General features: G+C 34.9%; 1 protein-coding gene across 1 annotated transcript in view; it reads right to left on the bottom strand.

Moving 5' to 3' along the window:
- The window catches only part of LOC126832951 (uncharacterized), a 107,418-nt gene that overhangs the window by 45,914 nt on the left and 41,206 nt on the right, over positions 1-20,298 (bottom strand). Inside the window, exon 3 of the mRNA XM_050564019.1 lies at positions 16,981-17,122. Within this exon, the coding sequence (XP_050419976.1) occupies positions 16,981-17,122 (142 nt within the window). The remainder of the gene's footprint in view (positions 1-16,980; positions 17,123-20,298) is intronic.

Raw genomic sequence — 20,298 nt, 5'->3', positions numbered from 1 at the left:
CGGCCATTTGCGGCACTTAATTAAGAATTAATGAACGACGGTCGCGTGGTGAGTTTCCCTTCTCGGTGTCGTAGATATATAAGATAGGTATGTACCCGCGCGGCTCCGGTTTCGGGGATAGGGGGGGGGGTTCGTTTTTCTAAGGGGTGTCGCCGTCTCGCAAAACGACTCGCCTGGGGCTCATAAAACATTCTCCCGGCAGTACACCTGTCGATGTCATCCGAAAGATACTCTCGGCGAGGCCTAAACGCATGGACTACCCGTCGTACACGGATGTAATATGTTGTGTATACGAGCCACGGAGAGAGAAGGTCTTTTTAATGAAAACCCTTAACGCTTTTAACACACATGGGGCGCGCGCACACACACATACACACAGTGTAAAACCGAGCCAGGGATTGGACTCGGTTTCCGGTGGGCAGCATAATAATATAAAACTTTTCCAAATCGGTTTCCGATATCCGAGTCCGCTGCAGATGGTAACGCCGGGGCGTCGTAGAATAGGGACGAAAACCCCACGAGGAAGACCGTTTTTGTATGTAAATTAAGGCTTTGTGCGTTTAAAAAAAACAAAGATTTTAATAAAGCGAGACTTCCCCCCCTAGATAAATCAGCGACTCTAGCTCGGCCAATAATCCATCCGAGACATCGCAGTACTCGCCGAATGCACATAAATCATGATTTAAGAAAAAACAATCGAGGGACTCTCGGTTCGTTTGGATCTGGTATCTCATTGTGCCGTATACTACAAACTACGGAAATTAAGTGCTGCCATATATTTTTTACGCTTTTAACAATTCTTAAATCGCTTCTCGAATGTTCAACGCTTCTCTAGTGCACCTGTACAACCTTTCCAAGTCATAACCACAGTTTTCTTTCTTGACTGACGACTTTATGAACGAATTTCGATCATTTTCGACCCATTTGTACAAACTAGGAGTTTAAAGTTGGACAGAATTCAATTAAAATATGAATAAAAAAATATATTTTCTTTTGTTTTTATAAAATTAAATTACAAATAAATATTTGAATAGTATTTTTATTCGAATAAAAATGCATTTGGTATATACTAGAGGTTTATTCGAATAAACCAATAGGATATCGTTCGAGCACATTTTTAGTCAAATAATTGTTTTGTTTGGATGATTATTTAAATAAAAAGTTATTCGATATTGCCCAAATCTGCTCAAGTTATACTTTATTCATATTATTTAAACTTATTGTGTGTCAATCAGCATTTTAGGGGGAAAACATTATTGATTGTGTAAATGTTTTATCGCAATACATATTTGATTTAATGTAAAATTATACCGCGTAGTAATGGAAAATAAATACATTTTTCATTTTCAGAACCGCTTTTGAATACTTTTTATAACACTGTTGGTTGGAATAATTGTGCGATTGGTCATTTAGAGGGTATAACCGACTGACACAATGACAAATTTGTGAACACGAATAAACTACTATAATTTTCACAGCGATTTTAATGTGTCCCCGGTGGTAAGTACGAATATTTTACTGGTGCAGCCATCGACCGATAATTATTACATCCGACCAGCTCTCGTTGTACAGGTAGACGTGTGTACAAACAAAACGTAAATCAATCACAAATAAATTAACAATAAAACAAAAAATGCTACTTTTTTTTTTTTTTAATTTTATTTTATCTGTTCGATGGCGATTGTGAAAAATAAAAGTCCATTTAATTCTACATTTTTTTTTTTCAATCGGCAATATCGTAAATCAGTAAGGTGGTCGGCCGTTATAAAATAAAAACACTACGCACACGCGGAGACGGTCACATATCTCCACGGTTGCCGTTACAACAACAAACCGGGTGTCGTTTTTATCCGAGTCGCATTTAATCGGACGTATATCCACCACCTTCTCTCCTCTTCACTTCTTGCCGGCGGCTACCCTTTACCCGTAATGCGTTGGACAGTTTCCAACAGCGACTGAAGGTCGACGGTATGGAAAGGAGAGGGTTAATTTATCACCATTTATACACACACACCACCAACAGCGATCGATCGGAAAAAGCTTTAGAGCTGACGAAAGCTTTCTCTCTCTCTCTCTCTGTAGGTCGGTCTGGTGAAATATCTACGGCGATTACACACCCACAACACCGCCGCAAACGCAACACGACGGTGGGCCAACAACGATTCCGACAATTTCTCTTTTGCTCGACCGTATACGAATAAAACGGACTAGGCGAGGGGCGGCGGTAGTGACGGTAAAGGCACGCGATAGTTTTTACCCGATATCTCAATCGTAAATGTTAAGACAAATGACAGACAGTTAAGGGACGACAACACCGTTTTCTTAAAGTCGCGCCCCGACGTTGCTAGACAATGGACGACAAACATTGGGGGGGAAAAAAAAAAGGCGATAGAGTAAAAATGTCTGTTGGGTCATTCTTTATTCCGGTACTAGTGGAGACCCACAGGGAGTGTAGTGGAGAACCGAGAGAAAAATAACTACTCCGGTATCCATTATTTACGGTTCTTTACTCGTTATTCGCTTTTACTATAGAAGGTCAGCTCTTTTTTTTTTTTGATTTCTTTGTTTTATCTCAAAGTTCGATTTCAAAGATGGGTTTGAAAACGACCGTCGAATATAAAAAAACCTGTCTACCTGTTGTCAAATATTGCGTTTAACTTGTTCAATTTTTTTACTAAACAAAAGCCGAACAGTTCTTAAAAAGTTACAATCCGACAATGAGAAAAGTACGCCGACTAAAAAAAAAACGCTTAATGTACTATCGCTACTTTATATTTATTTTTTATGTACATAATTTGATTGTAAAGTTATTTTTTTTATAGTATTTACGTTTGAAAGCAAAATAGCGAATCCAATTGTTGGTTAACACATTATTTCGTAAAATATTATATACACGTATATATTATGTTGTACAAGCAATGTTTATTTACTTGTAAATAATAGTATTAAGTGAATATAAACGGAACGTTCCTTTTATTTGAAACTAACGCGTAGGTATTTCTTCATAAATGTAATCAAATTAACGAGTATTTTTATTATTTATACACTTTAGGACTCCTTCCTAGTTGCCGGGTCGTTGTGTTGTGTATTATATTTTTGAAAATAATACACAATGTGTTATACTATGGAACCCGGGGACAAAGACAAAAAAGATATTGCGTGGCTGTATTATTAACAAAATACAATATTAGGGTCGAAAGCAAACGAGCTTTTTGTGATATATTAATATTACTGACCATTGGATGCTGCGGCGGGTGCCCGGCGGTGTACGTGATGCTTGTGTTTCTCCTTTATTTTTCAGAGTAGTTTTATTTTCATCCACGATAGCGCACTTAGGGTTTCGTGTCAAGGTGCGTTTTTCGAGTAAACTCTATACAATATGGGTTATCATTACTTAATTCGGTAGAGCGTCGTATCACGCGAATGAGAAGACAAACGGAGTGGCACTCTTGGGACCATTCTCACGTTTAATCACTAGAAATAATAATTAACCGAACACGAATACCGGTTAGCCGCACGAACCAACATATCCAAGATTTATGACAATGACCAAATTGGCGGGTACAAGTACCACTAACATGAATATAAGTAATCTTGAGAATTTTCCATACCGCAAATAAATGGCAAAACGTTCATAAAAAAAAAATTGTCCAGCTTTTGATCCACGCCGACGGTTTAAGAGACAAAGCTATATTAATTTTCCATTAGCAATGTTCAAATATTCATAATGATATTCGGTTGGACCATTCAAAAAACAGGTAGTTCATATTCCCCAAACCCCTACTACTCTCGGCTTCGCCGCCGGGCTTATTTTGTTCCGTTTTGTATACACTTAACATTCATACATTATACGTTCTGCGTACCTCAATAACAGTACAAAAACAGGTTTAGTTTTTGGTATCAAATACAGTAAGTGCTTTTTTAATTTCACTAAGTGGTCGTTGTTTGATCAAATTTCCACGAAAGCGACTTACCTACGTTTAAAATCGCTCATAACTTAGTAATAAATTATATACGACGACCCCCCTCCGCCCCTTTAGAATTATTTGAGCGTTTTGTAGCATATACATATTTAAAACGCACTATTTCGTACAGAGAATGTCAAAATATCACTACTATTTTCCACCCCTTGTCTCGCACAACACGTCCCATTGGGAAATTACGGGCTATAATTTCGAGACTTTTTTTCTTTTATTTTTGTTTGTATATTATGCATTCAAAGCATCGTGACAATAAAAACCACTGGTAGTATTGCGGTTTAACGGAAACTCAGGAGAGAGCAAAGCGGCAACGTTTCGTTTTATATGATTTCCGTTTTTTTTGTTTAGTTAAGTAATAAAATATAAATATAAGAAAGGACCGATGCAAAATATTATTCAACATTTTGCCGAAGACCAGATCACTGCGATACCAATTCAAAAAACACAATGCAGTATATATTGAACAATTTTGTACTTTAACATAACTTTATTATTATTATTACCATCATCCGACTAAACCGCGTACGGAGCTCGACTATACTATACGCGAGCCCGGTGTAAATATGATATTTTATGCCGGCAGAGTTTTGGTCAAGACCACCGTGCACTACAGTTAAGTAAAATTAACGACACACCGGGCTTTGGTCGGTCGTAAATCTTAGCGACACCTCCGGCCCTTCGGACAAATTATTAGACTTACTTTTCTCGGGATGCGAATAAACCCTTATACCTTTAATTTGCATTCGGACACCGCCGTCGAGCAGCGTTATGGTATTTCTCCCTCCTAATTCGGATTATCACGTTTCCTAGCCGGTGAGATTTATGAGCTTACACCCAAATCGCAACGAATAACATCCGGCCCGCACGCGTTCCGGAGGGATTTAAAAAAAAAAAAAAAAACCCACGTTTACCTTGTGCACATGACGTCCGACTAGATACGTATATACGCATATAGTACAGGTTAGATATGTACGCGCGATAATACGACCATTACTAGTAGCAGGGTAAACGTTGATTTCATATAAACATACGGCACAGGGTTTTCACCGCAGGAGTCAAAACGGGTAGGTACCGGAAAAACCCGAAAACTTGTCAACCCCGAAAAACACAAAAACCGTTTTTCATCCGCAAAACACAAACACGTCAGACACGTTTTGTCTACATGCCTAGAAACTTAAAATTATATAAGTAGTACTTTCCTGTTAACGGGATTACCTGTCGACACATTCCTCTATTATAAGGGCCTACCTATAAAAACAACACAATGAAGGCCTTCTGATCAAGAACATACAAAGCAAAGGGTGTCAGAACCAAAAAATCAAGTAGTTTAGCAAGCTCAAATAGTTTGGCATTACAATCATTGGGACCAATGACAACCTCGTGTACGTGATTTTGAAAAATAGAGTCGCATCTTTTACACTAGTGTATAACCATTGTGATATTCATTTTAACTATTATCCATTACATATTTTTTGTAAATATTAATATCATTAAAAAATATTAGAAATCAGTGTTGCCATATAATTAGGTATGACGCAGTCCTGATAACAGGAAAGAGGTACTTTAGCTTACGGCTTACAAAGGTAGTCCCATTAACAGGAAACTAACGAATATTTTGTTTGCGCTCATTTATACATAAAATAGTTTTTAAATACTTTTATATTCGATACATAAAAAGGTATTTTTACCAATATCAGTAATTAGTAATAACTAAGTTTCTTTTAAAAAAAGCCCTGCTAGACAGAGCTAGAGTTTTCCTGCATGTGTAAAAATCCAAGAATACTCTAAAAAGTAAAAACCCGCGTTAGATGAAAATATTAATAATTTCTGCGATTAAAAAAATAACCCACGGGGTGTTTTTGGTTGGTTTTGCCAACTCTGAACGATACGTAAATACTTTACAACGCTGAAGTTAGACGGTAGGCCGCTGGCGATACTCAGTGTACACTTTTTTTATTGTAAGAAACACGAATACAAGTAGGTATATGCTGTCTCAGCGTGCAAACTATATGGAACAACAACGTTGGCTCACAAATTCCGAATATCATATCTTTTTTTGAAATGAAAATCGTTAGGTATAATATATTGTGTTGTATATTTGCTGGAATATCTGCGATTTATATTTTAATAGTAAGGCCGTCTTGGAAAGGTCATTGCGGGGTTATACTGTGCTCGGTAGTTTCGGCAACCTATAGAATCGATTGCTATAGGAGGGTCAAATATATTTGCCAGTGTCGCGTGTTTATTGACCCGGCAGTCGAGAAATGCCTCGAAATGTTCAACTCTTAACATCTTTACTTATTCATAATATCCACGAGATAAATATTTCAAACGTTCGTTTTGCCAGTCCCTTATATTCTTTACCCCATCGCGAAATCTCGTCCCCTCTTTCTTGTGTGTAAAGTCAAATGCATATCCTTAAACCTTAACGTAACTTTTACAAGATTAAACGCTGCGCCGCGGTGACAAATCGGACTTGTCTTTAACATTTGGTGCCACAAACTTTCAAACCAGTAATAGGCTCACATCAATTCAAAATACTTAAACAACCGTGCACGCTTATGTGTGTATATAACAATAATACACGAGTTTCGGTGCACGTGTGAATTGTGATTAGGAAAGGGCTCTAAAGATTAATTACCTAACCGATTATATTGTCCAATCCATCAGCATATTCATACAAAACGGTAACATCTGACTGTGACTGCTAAAGGGTGACCCTTAGTTAATTCGAAATTACACGCGGTCGGTCTTTAAGAGAATAAATTATAATTTTAAAGATATCAGCAATTTTGCTCCAGTTCAAATTCGATATGAAAGACTCGCAAGTATGAAAATCTATTACTGAATTAAAGATGAGCTAACAAAAATAAAATTTAAAAAGTTATAAATGGTACTGTTTTTTTTTAAATTGCTACAACTCCCAATTATAATTTTTTGTGAATCATGAATTGAATAAACCTACACCTTTGTAAATAAATAATTATTATACCAATAAAAAAAAAGGTAAAACAATGAGACATATAATATTTATTTTTTCCAATTATTGTTATTTATTAATAGTATTATTTTTTCTATTTCGCAGGATGAGATTTACACTCGAGTAAATCAGTATAATATTATGATAAAATCTGTCATTAAATTTAATTGACTTCTAATACGGTTATAGAAGCAGTATAGTGTCTAGGGAATTTGCTAAATGGAGATATAACTAGGAGAAAACATGAAAATATTGGCTGAACCCTAAGCGTTTAACCCCGGCGGTGATGGGTTATGTGGTGGGTTATCTTTTGACTTTACCGAGTAATTCCGTTTGTGAACTAAGGCCACGCACACACGAGAAACTCGATAAGCTCCTTTAAAGGCTTATCGAATGTTAACGATTTCTAGCAACTTCCGTCTTCCAATCTTGTATTCAAAAGCAGACGCTCCAAATTTGAAACTTTATGCCAATTTCCCTATCTGGAGAACACCAGTTTATTTACTACTAAAACGATTGTGTACTATGTAGATCAAGGAAATCACAAGGGTCGAACAAGTGTAAAGAGAAGTAATCCAATGTTAAAAATATTTTGTTTAGAACAGAGAACTTTATTATATAACTGGGAAAATATCAATCGATAACTGATATTTTAGCATTAGAATACATTTTCCATCAAACCTAACCTCTAAAATATATGAGCTATTTTAGTTATTTTCATTTAGTGAGTAGATTTGTTTTTTTTTAAATTGTTGAACATTAATTTGACTATACAATTATTGAAACTTTCAAGGATAAGCTGATATTTATTTGACGGTTTAACTAATGGTGGTCATTGCGTTATCAAAATAAATGTTCAATAAGACTTCTTCATCAATATAACCAAAATATTTGTAAAAAAAAAATACGGTCAATCGTTGGTTTATTTGTAACTGTTTCAGAAGTCGTGGATAACAATTAGAGTAAAACATAGCTACTCCAAAATAACGAGACAAACAAAAATACATTGAAGACCAGCAGTATATGTGAACAATAGACAAAAGGAAATACGAAATTGATTCGTTATCTTCCTATACATCTATAAAGATCAAAGATAGTTCATCTGTTCATTTGACATGAAATAATAAGTTTACTATTATTATATATTCTACATTACTATAGAGCTGGTATTTATATAAAGGAAATATGGTTATGTAGACATTTCATATGTATTTTATTTTTTTAGAGACATTTGCAGTAACCCGGATTTGCTTTAGAGGCGATAAAAAAATAAAATAAAAATAATACAAGGAGGTATTTTAAAGTTCTGCTAGAATATTCAGCGACTAAAAAAAAAAAAAGAAAGAGATAAACGGTAAAAATTTTAGGATACTGCAATAGAATTTTATTGCGGTCTAACACATTTCCTCAAGTTGGAATTATCGTTGTACCGAATAAGAGCGGCAGCAAAACTTTTTCATTCTGTCCCGTGCATTAGAACACAACCTCGGTCATAAAAGAAAACGATTTTAGAATTTCGATACACCCGAAGAAAAACCCAACCCTATCCGTTTATGGAATGTTTATAATTCTTTTGTAAAAGCCGAATAATTTATAATCATAAACATATACACGGCACAAAAGAAAACTCGGAAATTCTTTAAGCTTTTAACCTAACCTAACCCTGCTTTTCCATTAAAAGTAGCTTTGTGAGGTTCTTTCTTTACTCGACGAAACAAAGTTGTATTTTCATAAAGGAAACCAAATAGCTACCACATTTTTTCGAGACGTTTACCTGACCAATATTAATATATTAAAAAAAATGTTTACAAAAAGTCCGTTCAGTAGGTATTCAACGGAGTTCTTTTGACAATAGGTTAGACATGCGTCACATTGGAGTGGCGACGAACAATATGAGCAATACGGGTAGGAGCATGGATAATACAGTAACTGTACAATAGAAATGCTCAAGGCAAAAAGGTACAAAACGCACGATTACATTAAAAGACCATTTCATAAGTGTACCGGACAACGAAGGAAAGCGTGCCTCGCAGAGCCCCGGCTTACTATAGTATCCCTCGGGGAACAGGTATACAACAAATTTACTTCTACAAGGGAAATCGTTAAAACCCTCCCCGCGGCCATTATCGATTCTGTGTATATTATATGCTCACAAAGCGCAGTCATGCCATAGCGTATGTAGCTTTTGTGTTTGATGATGTGTATGTATCTGTAATGCGATTATAAGATATGATTATGCTGACAATATTACAGTCGCGTGCGTTTAATTAGTCGACAGAACTTGTTGTACGCATCTGAGTTGGAACACACCCCACCAAAAAAAAAAAACCCCCGTTTCTGCTAACTATGATACTGTTTACAATAAGTGTGTGTACTTTTAATAAAAAACATCAAGAACTATAATTGTAAAACAAATTTAGTACATACTAATATCAAACAAAAACTATCGCTGATATTTTGTAATGTGTTGGTATACCGATTTTTATTTAAACAAAAAAAACATGTATTGATATATCAGAGTAAATGTGAAAAACGTATACGATGGATTTTTCTGAAAGATTATGTTATCTTTGAACGTTTTAAAATATCTTACGTAACTTTTACAAAGTACCGAAGAAAAAAATCTCCTATCTATCATTCGAGTTAAAAAAAAAAAAAAACTTTTCTGTGGTAAACATTGGTTAAAACTTTGTTTTACATTACATATAGGCCTCGAATGTAAGTTATAGGCGGTGTTAGTGTTATTTTGGTTAACATAAATTTATGTCAAACGAATAGTAGGTACACAGAGAGAAAATCAAATCAGAATGTTCGCTTAAAATGTTATCTGATAACGAGCTAAACTACGCAGAGTTGCCCTTCTATGAGAGTAGGCTTATTTTCTTAGTGACCCACTTGACATTTAGAAATTTGATGCTGATTTATGATTATTTTTCACATTTTTATGATTGCACTGGGTGTAGATGCTATTTTAAAGACACTTATAGCATAATTACCTAATAGAGAAATTTTGAAGTCAAATTCGGAGTGAAAAAACTATCTAACAAGAAAATACATATGTATATGTCTACATTTTCAACGTTTTGTTTTAAAGTATAAACGAAATTTAGTTGTACGATTTAATCAATCGAGCACAAACGTTTTATTTAAGTTTAAAATAATATGTTGCCTAACTATAATAAATGACGTTATTTTTATAATAATTTCCAACACGTTTGGATTGCACAACTTCGGCATCTCAACGGTAGGTACCATGTACAGTTTATTGAAACAAGTTAATGATCTTCCAGACATATTTATTGACCGGAAACCGGTTTTGAATATTATTCCACGAGTAATCAGCATTTTACGATTTCGAACGGGACCGGGATTAGCATAATAAATTATACTTAACGATTTTGTGTGAAATCAGCAAATATTTCAATCAACACACCTTTTCTAAACCATAAACTCATCATTGTTTTTTTACCGACGGATCATTTTGGTCAACCACAGAGTAGATTAAATCAGAGAGGACACTTAAGGTGGTAAAAAAACAATTTAGCGCGGAGGCCGCCTTTTATCCTAAAATTATATCTATACACACAACTAACGTATAGAAAAAATAATGCACTGATTAATATTTAAGAAGATAACAGTCACGTTTTTTAGATATAGGCGTACAAATTGAGTTAAATTCTAGGCCCTGGGTCAACTGAGATACAACAGTATCATCGTTTTGCACAGACCGTAGAATACTTATACGGGCTATACAGTTTGTTGTCGAATTAATACTAGAGGCGCAAACTTGGCTGCGACCATTCCCCATTCACTGCAACAGCCACTCATTTGATATTCCAAACGGTGCGCCGAATATCGGCACCTTTTGGACATTGGTGGATTAATTAGCCGCATGCCACGTGTTACGAATACCATTTCGACGTTGCAGAGTGGAGAGAATTATTGTTATAATATATATATATATATAAAGAGAGTAGGGAGAGGATTATAAAAGCAGAGTAATAACCGTAGGATTTCACAACGGCAAAGGTCGAAGAGAGATTTTTATGTCCGTTGACGCGTGATCTTATTCTTAGGATATACAAAAGCAACCGTGGCGGCTGCGGTGAGCCACCCGATGAATATTAAAGCTATCCCGACATTAGCAATGCAGTCGGTGGTATAGGTAATTCAGACGGCAGTGGTTTGTTGCCGGATTGGGTGTAAAATTGCAACAGCATATTCCGCAACGGAGGTTATTATCATCTACATAGTATTAATATTTGTGTAGGCGTGTCCAAGCATCACCGCCGGGGAACCCCACTTGCCGTCTAGAACTTACACCATGCAAACATTATCAAACTTTGTCGAACCCGGCATATTATACAATATTACACGAACTATAGGCCACGTGCAAAACAATGAGCTTCCTTATTTCTACGAACGTATAAATCACTTGGGTGTAATCAATTGACAATACGTCTAAAAATCGTCAAAAACCCTACGAAGAAGTTTCAAGAAATAAGTAGATAATATTTTATGGGCTTCCGTCACGTTGCAATAACTTACCAACGATTTTACCTCAATTGAATCGATCAATCACCGTTGATATCAGGTATTTTCAGAATCCGACAGTTCTACACGTCATATATCTGTATATAATAATATTAAGATTTATTATTATCAAAATACAACCGAATGTGACTGAAAATTATTTTTGAACAGACCTGTTTAAGAAATTTCAATTGTACAAAATATAATATATAAATGCATAATATTACTGCAATATTATTATGAAAATATGTCTTGCACTAAAAAGCCCAACAATGTTTTTCATCACTGAATAACTTAACAACAATATAAAATAGGAATTACTAGAAGGAATATTTGTATCAATATTATAATCATTTACATTTTTATCGAAACACTAGAAAATGCGTCTCTTCCAAAGTAGATATTAAAATACCTACTTTGGAAATTGAAGACAATAAATTGTAAAGCAAGCACAAATAAGAAAACGTTTCGTTGGCTGAAAAATATATAACCAAAAAACTTAACATATGGACACTTTTACCATTATTAATCATATCACAATTAGTCATCTATCATACACAATTTAAATAATATACGGGTTTTTCTAAGTTTATTATTCTTAATTTGTTATGGTTATGGTTATGTTAGCCTTGTATTAACTATTATATAGTTAAAGGCTCATTATAATCATACGCCAACAATAAAGTGAGGGAATAGTATATGATAAAACGTCGTTAAAAATTAATAATTATAAATGTCAAGACTCCCGATGATAAATATATATATATATATATATATGATTATGGATTCTTTAAACATTCCTTCTCTTATCCAACCAATACGCTGTCAACATCCCACGTGCTCTAAAAAAAGGAACACATTCCAAAAGCAAGGAAAGAAACTGAAAGGGAAAGATTATCATTAAGAGTATAGAATGTTTTAGTGGTGTACAAGTAAGACCGAGGAAATATTAAATTCTTGTACCGGTAGGATGGGGGTTAAAGAATGCGCCATGATACCTGGAGAAAGAAGGATCATAATGGTACAAGAAAAAAGGTAAAGTTTTGCAAACTGGGTTTATAGAAGCTTGTTTAAATGTCAGCGCATATTTCTTCCTTCCATATTCAACAAAGGGTTCTATTATTTCCTAGTCTTATTACAAACTCAAGGATTTACCTTGTTCAAACAACCACGTTACGTTGTCCATATTTTTAACTTTTTATAGATCAACAAAAATATGTAAAAACCATTTTAAGGGTATTTTAAATATTAATTTTTTTGCTTTGCTGTCCAAAACGGATCATAATCTGTCGGCTCATACATTAGTTCATGTCCTTAAAAAACAATTGAGATGTTTTTTATTTACATACAGATAAAGCCAACGATATACCTATATGTAGAGATATATAGTTAGTCTCTTAATGAACAAAGATATCTACACATTTATTAATCGAATAAGAAGGTTCAAAAGAGAACAAAATGGACACATAGTGTAACATCAAACTAGAAAAACCCATAAGTATAAAACATAATATTATACACCACTCACATAAACGAAAAAACGGCAAAAGGATCTCGTCCTTTTTTGAAATTCCACTAACCTGATTCACCCCTCTATTTCTTTCACCTTCTTATTTTGTAATTCTGCGGGTGCAAATGAACTTAGTACTGAAACCTTTGAAGTTTTTTTCACCTCAAGAGTGACCTTCCGCTAATAGCATTTCTGTGTATATATGGGCACCGCTCGCATAAGCTTCACCCTGTTTTCTTTTTTATTCGAAGAGTGTTTTGAGAAGTGGACTGGGGTTAGGTTAATAACCTTTATAACAAGTTCAGCTACCACATTCAGCCCATTTCATGAACAGAACCCTTCAAAAATATTGCTTGTCAAGTTTACATTCCAATACTTTTTAGGAAAGAAAAATTAATTCTTTTTTTTTTTTTTTAAAGTATGCAGTTGCGTTTATTTAAAAACAACATTTAAAAAAATAATATTGATTCAGGTTTATTAATACAGGTTACAGGTTTATTTTAAGCAAACCTTAATAACCCGAATACAGACGAAAATAAATAGTGTAAAGAAAGCAAACAAAACATGCCAACTAATACAAGACTAATAAGAGTGTCAAGTCTAAGGTATTGTTAACTGATTTAATAACACTCTTGTCGCAGACCAAAGTACGGATGTGACATATAATTTGACATATGTCGTAGTACTACGTCGTAGTACATTTATTAAATGAAAAAACATCCTACGCGAATTTTATTATATTTTTTGACAAAACAAAATAAAAAAAATATCGTTTCAATTATTAATTGTCGAATTCTTTGAATAGGAACAATAGAGATGAAACACTTTGGGACACTTCTCTTGAGTGATACTAGAAAAAAAATGGTCACCGCTTGAAGCGATGCCCTCGTGTGGTTATTATACATGGACAATAACGTTTGTTTCCATGGAGAGTGCGCCCTTGAGTTTATGGTAGTAGCAAGTATAGAAAAGAACAGCAATACAAAGTAGCTTGAATAGAATAATAAAAATGGCTACTTAAACTAGAAGTGTCGTTTTACCAAACAACATTATAAATTATTAAAATTTTTTTTAAATAGGTTCATATCATTAAGATATCAATAACTTGAGTAACTTGCTACATAGATTGAAATGACGTATGATTTTTGTTGGAATTTGTTTAAATTTACAAAGAAACTAACCTGGAAAAAGATGCCCTTGTAAATTTTAAAACATGAATAATATTCATCTTGGCGTTTTAGCCCTCAAAAGGGGATTGACATCAAACAGAACGTGAACATTATCATGGCTCATGAGATTCGTGGAATGAAACCGAACTTCAATTGTAATTTAGCGAAAAGGCAATTAAACAAGCGCTCAGACTATACTATCGTACATGGTAAACATTTCAGTTAAAAAAAAAAATAAATAATTTCCCTAAAAAACTATTATTGTAGTTTGCTTGTGTCCTCTGTTTTTATCCCTCGGTAAATCGTGGTCGTTTTGTGATGTCCTTACACGAAAAAAAAAATTCAAAATACAAATGGCAGTGCTGTCACTTTTAATTTTTTTCTTTTTCTCTTTTTAACCACACCATGTACGTAGTAGACGTCCGCAGTTTCGTGTACAGAGAAAAGCGTGCCCCCGTCCTATTCACTGGTAATACAAATGTGCAAAAAAAAAAAAAAACCTTCGTTTTCACGCTTTTGTTGTGCCTTATTTCTCATAGGCCAAACACACCACGTTGGGGTAGAACCGCGCCGCTGCCGGTCGACAACCAACAAAAGCAACAACGGTGGTTTTCATTATAATAATTATGACGGCGACGGCGACGACGACGGCACGACTCCTAAAAAACATATAGTTTTTTGAAAGGGCGAGAGAGGTAATAATAATTAACCCGAAACGACAATTGCCACCGGTTACCCCTTTTCCCATGCCGTACACGCTCCTACTGCCGGGTAATGTACGATAAATATGACGAGCCCGGTGTAATATAATGTGCGCAATAACATCATGCGTCCGAAAAACAAAAACAATATATATATATATATATATATATATATATATATATGAATAATATACATATATATGTAAAAAAAAGGCGCGGATTGAGTAGGGATTATACGAGCGTAGGGATTTGAAAAAAAAAAAATATATATATAATTTTTTTATAAATATTAAAAACTCGAAATTACGAGCCCGAAACAATGGTTTTGTCGACCACTTTTATTTGACCTGTCACGTGCATTGCACGTTATTTCCTACTCGCTTCCCCGACACTATACTTGCTATATATATGTATACGATTCACTTTTGTTCTCGTTACTATAATACTACCGCCGGTATAATTTATTCCAATTGTGAGCGAGCCGTCATTTTTTCCTTCGCCTACATGTTATTACATATAGGTCCAGCACACACACACACACACACATTCACCCACCCATCTACATACCGTGATTGAGTTGGTCACACCGTGTTGCCGTCGCGTTCAGGAAACGGACAAGACGGGAATAATGTACCTACATGAAGATGCTGTGTACAGTATATACATACATCAGAGAAATCGGATCCTTTAACGAGGGAAGAAAAACAAGACCGAAGGGACATCGGACATCGTTCATATTTTTTTTTTTTCTATACAGGACTTCGATTATGGGTTCCTATATCTTATTCCTATTGGAATATACGTCATCGTGCCTCCGACAAGAAGTCGGCGTGACGGAGACGGTTGAATACCAATTGGATCGACTATACAAAAAACCCACACGTACCTACCTACCCCGAACGACGGCATTCCGATTCCTTTCTATTGAACGTCACGAAATAAACTAACTTACTTGTATTCGACGTATTTTCGAATTGACGTTTGATCGTTTTATGCTTTGTCTACAATAAATGGGTTTCGTTATATCAATTATAGTCATAAACGAATTAAAATTTGTCCCGTTTGGTCTCTAGCAATTTGTTTAGTATTTCATTTATGGCGGTATACACGTGTTTATATGCACATTGTTTTTAAATACTATACAATTTGATTACGTCAAAACCAAGTCCTGGGATAACACGTGAATAATATAAACGATACAAATATTATTAAACATCAACGGGTAATTTATTAAGTTTTTTTTTGTTAATGGATCGTCCTACAATATCTTGAACGCCAATTTGGAAAAAAGGGATTTCGAATAATGTGCGTTTTAAGTACAATAGTGGTAATTTTAGACACTCTAAAGCTAATATATTAAATAAATTATCAAAGATATAAACATACAAAGTGTTTCTTTCAAACGATTTTTTTATTTTACACTGCGCCCCCCTAGCTCTTAAACATGTTATACATTTAAAAATTGCGAGGAATATGATATGTATAATTTGAAAGTTTTGATTATTACTAAAAATATTGGGTAAAAAGTGATTGTTCCGCGTTTTATATGTACTGTTATTTTATTTAAAACTGTAACGATTATATATAATATACTTAATTGGAATTATTAGTCCATATTATATTTTAACAAGAGACAATCGGTGCAAAATCGGTTAGCCTGATAATAGAATTCAACGGTTGTTAGTGAATATAAAAAGTAGATTTCGCCTTGCCCGCGGGGTATCGTTTTATCTGTAATACATCAGCGTTTCATAGAAGGTTTATTCAGCGTGTAAATTGTATTTTTTTGAAGTTAAATACATAAACGCGATATGGACAAAAATGAACGGGTTAAGACCGACAGCCGACTTGAACATTAGTTCAATAGTGGAATGAGCAACAACTGGCGACGCCGGAGATCGATGAGTCGAGGGGCGATATCTAACGCAGAGCGGTTCGGTGCCAACCACGACTTGTCACGCGTCTCTCGCTAAATCCGTCACTCAAAATAAACTCTACATACTGTATACAAGCCATCCGACCTAAATGCCAGGTCGTACATAAATAAGCACCACGACCGCGGTATAATTAAAATCTTAACAAGTGAATATAGAACGCAAGCTGTTACCTGTCTTCGATTAGGAACTTGTCGCTGATGTTTTGCACGCATTCCCCTTTGGTTAGTATGCTGGTAGAATTGATTTGGATATGATGGTTGACGCCGGACTGAAACCACCGGCCGGACCATTGAGGGGGAAACTCGCACTCGCCTGGAAAAAAATATATAACATTAACAATACAAAACGATTTAAGCCGAACCATTAAAAAAAAAAAAAAAAAACAGAATCGCATTTTAGTTAAACGAATAAAACCCTGACAATTATATTACATTTTTTAATTTAACTAAACAATACCTTCCCAGCTTTTCTCATCGAAGCCAAATTATGCCAATTTAACGCTTTGTCAATTATTGTAATACTGGGTGTATTACATTAAAAAATGAATTTGTAAAATAACAATATTATAATGGCATACTAAGAACTATGTAAGCATAAAAAAATTGAACGATCTGCTTTGATCATAAATTATACTAATTATACTAATCAATAAATACAACCTAATAATATATAAATACATACATATGTAATGTATACATGTTATGGCCAATCAAACCAATATTTCATCAGTGTTTTTATTCGATATTATACTATTTATACCTACGTTATTTAAATAATATACACAAAATTACCAAATTGTATTTTTTTTTTTTTGAGTTTTATTAATTGTCTAGTGTTATTAGTATCTTAAAATTATGTATTCCTCGATTACATAATATTCATAAACAATACTTTAGTACCGCAGTAGAAATGTTCCAAGTATACGTCAGATGGCAAATAAATAACTGCGATTTTACCTATTATTATTTTTTTTTTTGGCAAAACACCACAATTAAGTGTTTGTCAACTTAAAAATCTCGTTATGATGTATTCGATTAGCCAATGTATGAATCGTAGACAATTTATATCCTTTTTTTGTGATGGGAAGTTTTAAAAATGAAATCGCAGTTTTTTTTTAATTCAATATTTTATGTATACTACATAACCTTCGCGGCGACGGCTTATGTTTTCAATAATTTATTTTTCACCCTATAATCGTTGTATGGCGCACAAACACAACGTAATCCCACGGATTAAAAATTCATACGCGAAAATCTCACGGCTTATATAGACACACACACACACACACACACACACACACACACGGAAAATGAAAAAACATATGTAGGTTTGCTGTATAGTAATATGTACTCGCACTTGGCTAAGAGAATATGTACAAGACTGTTGTGTAAACGGGGTGTGTGTCATAAGACGAGCCGTTTAATACTCCGCCGACGAAAGCGCATTCCTATTAAACTTTAAGCTTTTCAGGTCCATAACTTTGTGCGTATGCATTCGTGTGTATAATACACAAAACACGCCGCCGTACGTTTATAAACGCATAAGCTGTGGCGGCATGTACAAACATACAAGTCCAAAGACCGGCGGTAAGAGAGACCAAAGTCTTGTAGCAAGGGGGAGAGTGGTCGGAGGGGTCAACCAGGGGTGAGGTGGGGAGGGCACACTCGATATTAATTTCAACCGGAGGCCAGCAGCCGGCGGCAAGCTGTCAAGAGGAGTGATGGAGATCAATATTACCGAGTTATAAATAATACCAGACGAAACTCAACTCCCTCCTACTCTTCTGTTCCTCCGTGTCTGTCTTATATACTTGCCCTGTAAAAACACCGCCAAGACACCCTTACACCCACACTGTCGTCATATACAACAAATACAACGAATACGTAATATCGCGTTTCGACCGAACAGGCGATGAATGTCACGCTGTAAGGTATTTAATAATTATATATATATATATATATATGTATGATATATAATTTCCAAGTGAACGGGTCGATAAACGTGATAGTAGCAGGTATAGTAAGTGGAGCGTGTGCTTGATGTAATTTGACGTGGAGACTGAATCATATATGTATATAAAAACACAAATAGAGCTTTTGGCAGTATGATACACGGGATTACACCGACGTCAACGGGATTTAGAGCTATCAAAGGTGAACACACCCGAATATATGGCAAATATATCTGGGGAGTGTGTAAGGTATAGCAAACGATCAAATTTCAAAATTAATATGAAAAACCGCTTTACGATATATTAGTTGTGTGTATATTGTATTTTTTCTGTCAACGTATCTAAGTTGTAACTAATGTAAGTCGAAAAGAAATGTATTATTAACATTTTTATGTAAATTTATTGGAAAATATACAGTGATGGTTGGACACAAACATCTGTTAAGTGCAATTCAAATAAAAATGGCGTCATTCATAATAAAAACGTTTTATATTAAATTAAAATTTGATTATTATGAACGTTATAAATGTATAATCATAATCGTAATCAATGTTACACGTTAAGATTGTCACTGAGTCGTGGGAGTTAATTGTGTTAAAAAAAAATTGTTGATCTTTAAAGAAATTCGTGTGGAAGAAATCGTCAAGCCCAATATTTAAAAACGCGGATTCCACTCGAGTGGTTTTTCTTTTTTAAACTTATTTTTTTATTGTTGTCTCGGATAATGTGTAACCTGTGGAGACAATCCTCAGGTGAAACGTCAGTTCTAGCACCGACAGCCACGACGAACAAACCGAACTCGGGCCAAACACATGATTGCTGCCGTCATCTGTCCCGTTTCCCACGAGTGCAAATATTTGTTCGCCGATTTCCAAAAGGGATCACGACCCTCGTCTGCTTGCGCTAGAGGTGGTTGCCCGTATAGCAACGGCAGTAGCACGTAGGTCGACGATTTAATACAAACAATAGGCAATACCATGGAGCGGCGTTCATATACTTACTTGCGCACGGAGACGCTGTTATAATGCCACGAAAGCAATACATATATATATATATATATTTATAAAGACCGTGGGATGTACATATATATATATATAAATGCCACGGAGAAGTGCACAAAGCTCTCTAAAAACAATGCTAATTGAAAACTGGCTATATTTTCTCAACGTTCCCGGGCCTTACCCCTCTCCCCCTAACGTCCCCATACTACTATATCGGCCGCGCACATCGACATCAAAACAATTTAATCTCCAGAAGTAATCGGAAAAACATCTTTTCTTTTACAATTTTCTCTTTCTCATTATTATTTGTATAATAATAAAAGGTAAGCGATACGACTATTGGGGACGTTATAATAAATATTTCAAAGTCACTAATTTAAAAATGCTCAATAACTCCGTAGAATTGCTGATACTCTTAAAGCAGCACAGCCAACTTAAAAATTCAGAATTGGCTAAAGAACCCAAAACCCTGACAGGTTTTTTTTTGTTTACGCTCAAACCTCAGACCTACACACTATAACCCCTTTAAACGATAA

The sequence above is a fragment of the Adelges cooleyi genome, unplaced genomic scaffold, assembly GCF_023614345.1.
Source record: "Adelges cooleyi isolate 19-005CV unplaced genomic scaffold, UGA_ACOO_1.1 ACOO_flye_CR_arks_rails_tigmint_CR_PRNA_1, whole genome shotgun sequence".
Lineage (NCBI taxonomy): Eukaryota > Metazoa > Arthropoda > Insecta > Hemiptera > Adelgidae > Adelges > Adelges cooleyi.
The sequence above is the reverse complement of the archived record's forward strand: the minus strand, read 5'-3'. Positions and strand labels throughout refer to the sequence as shown.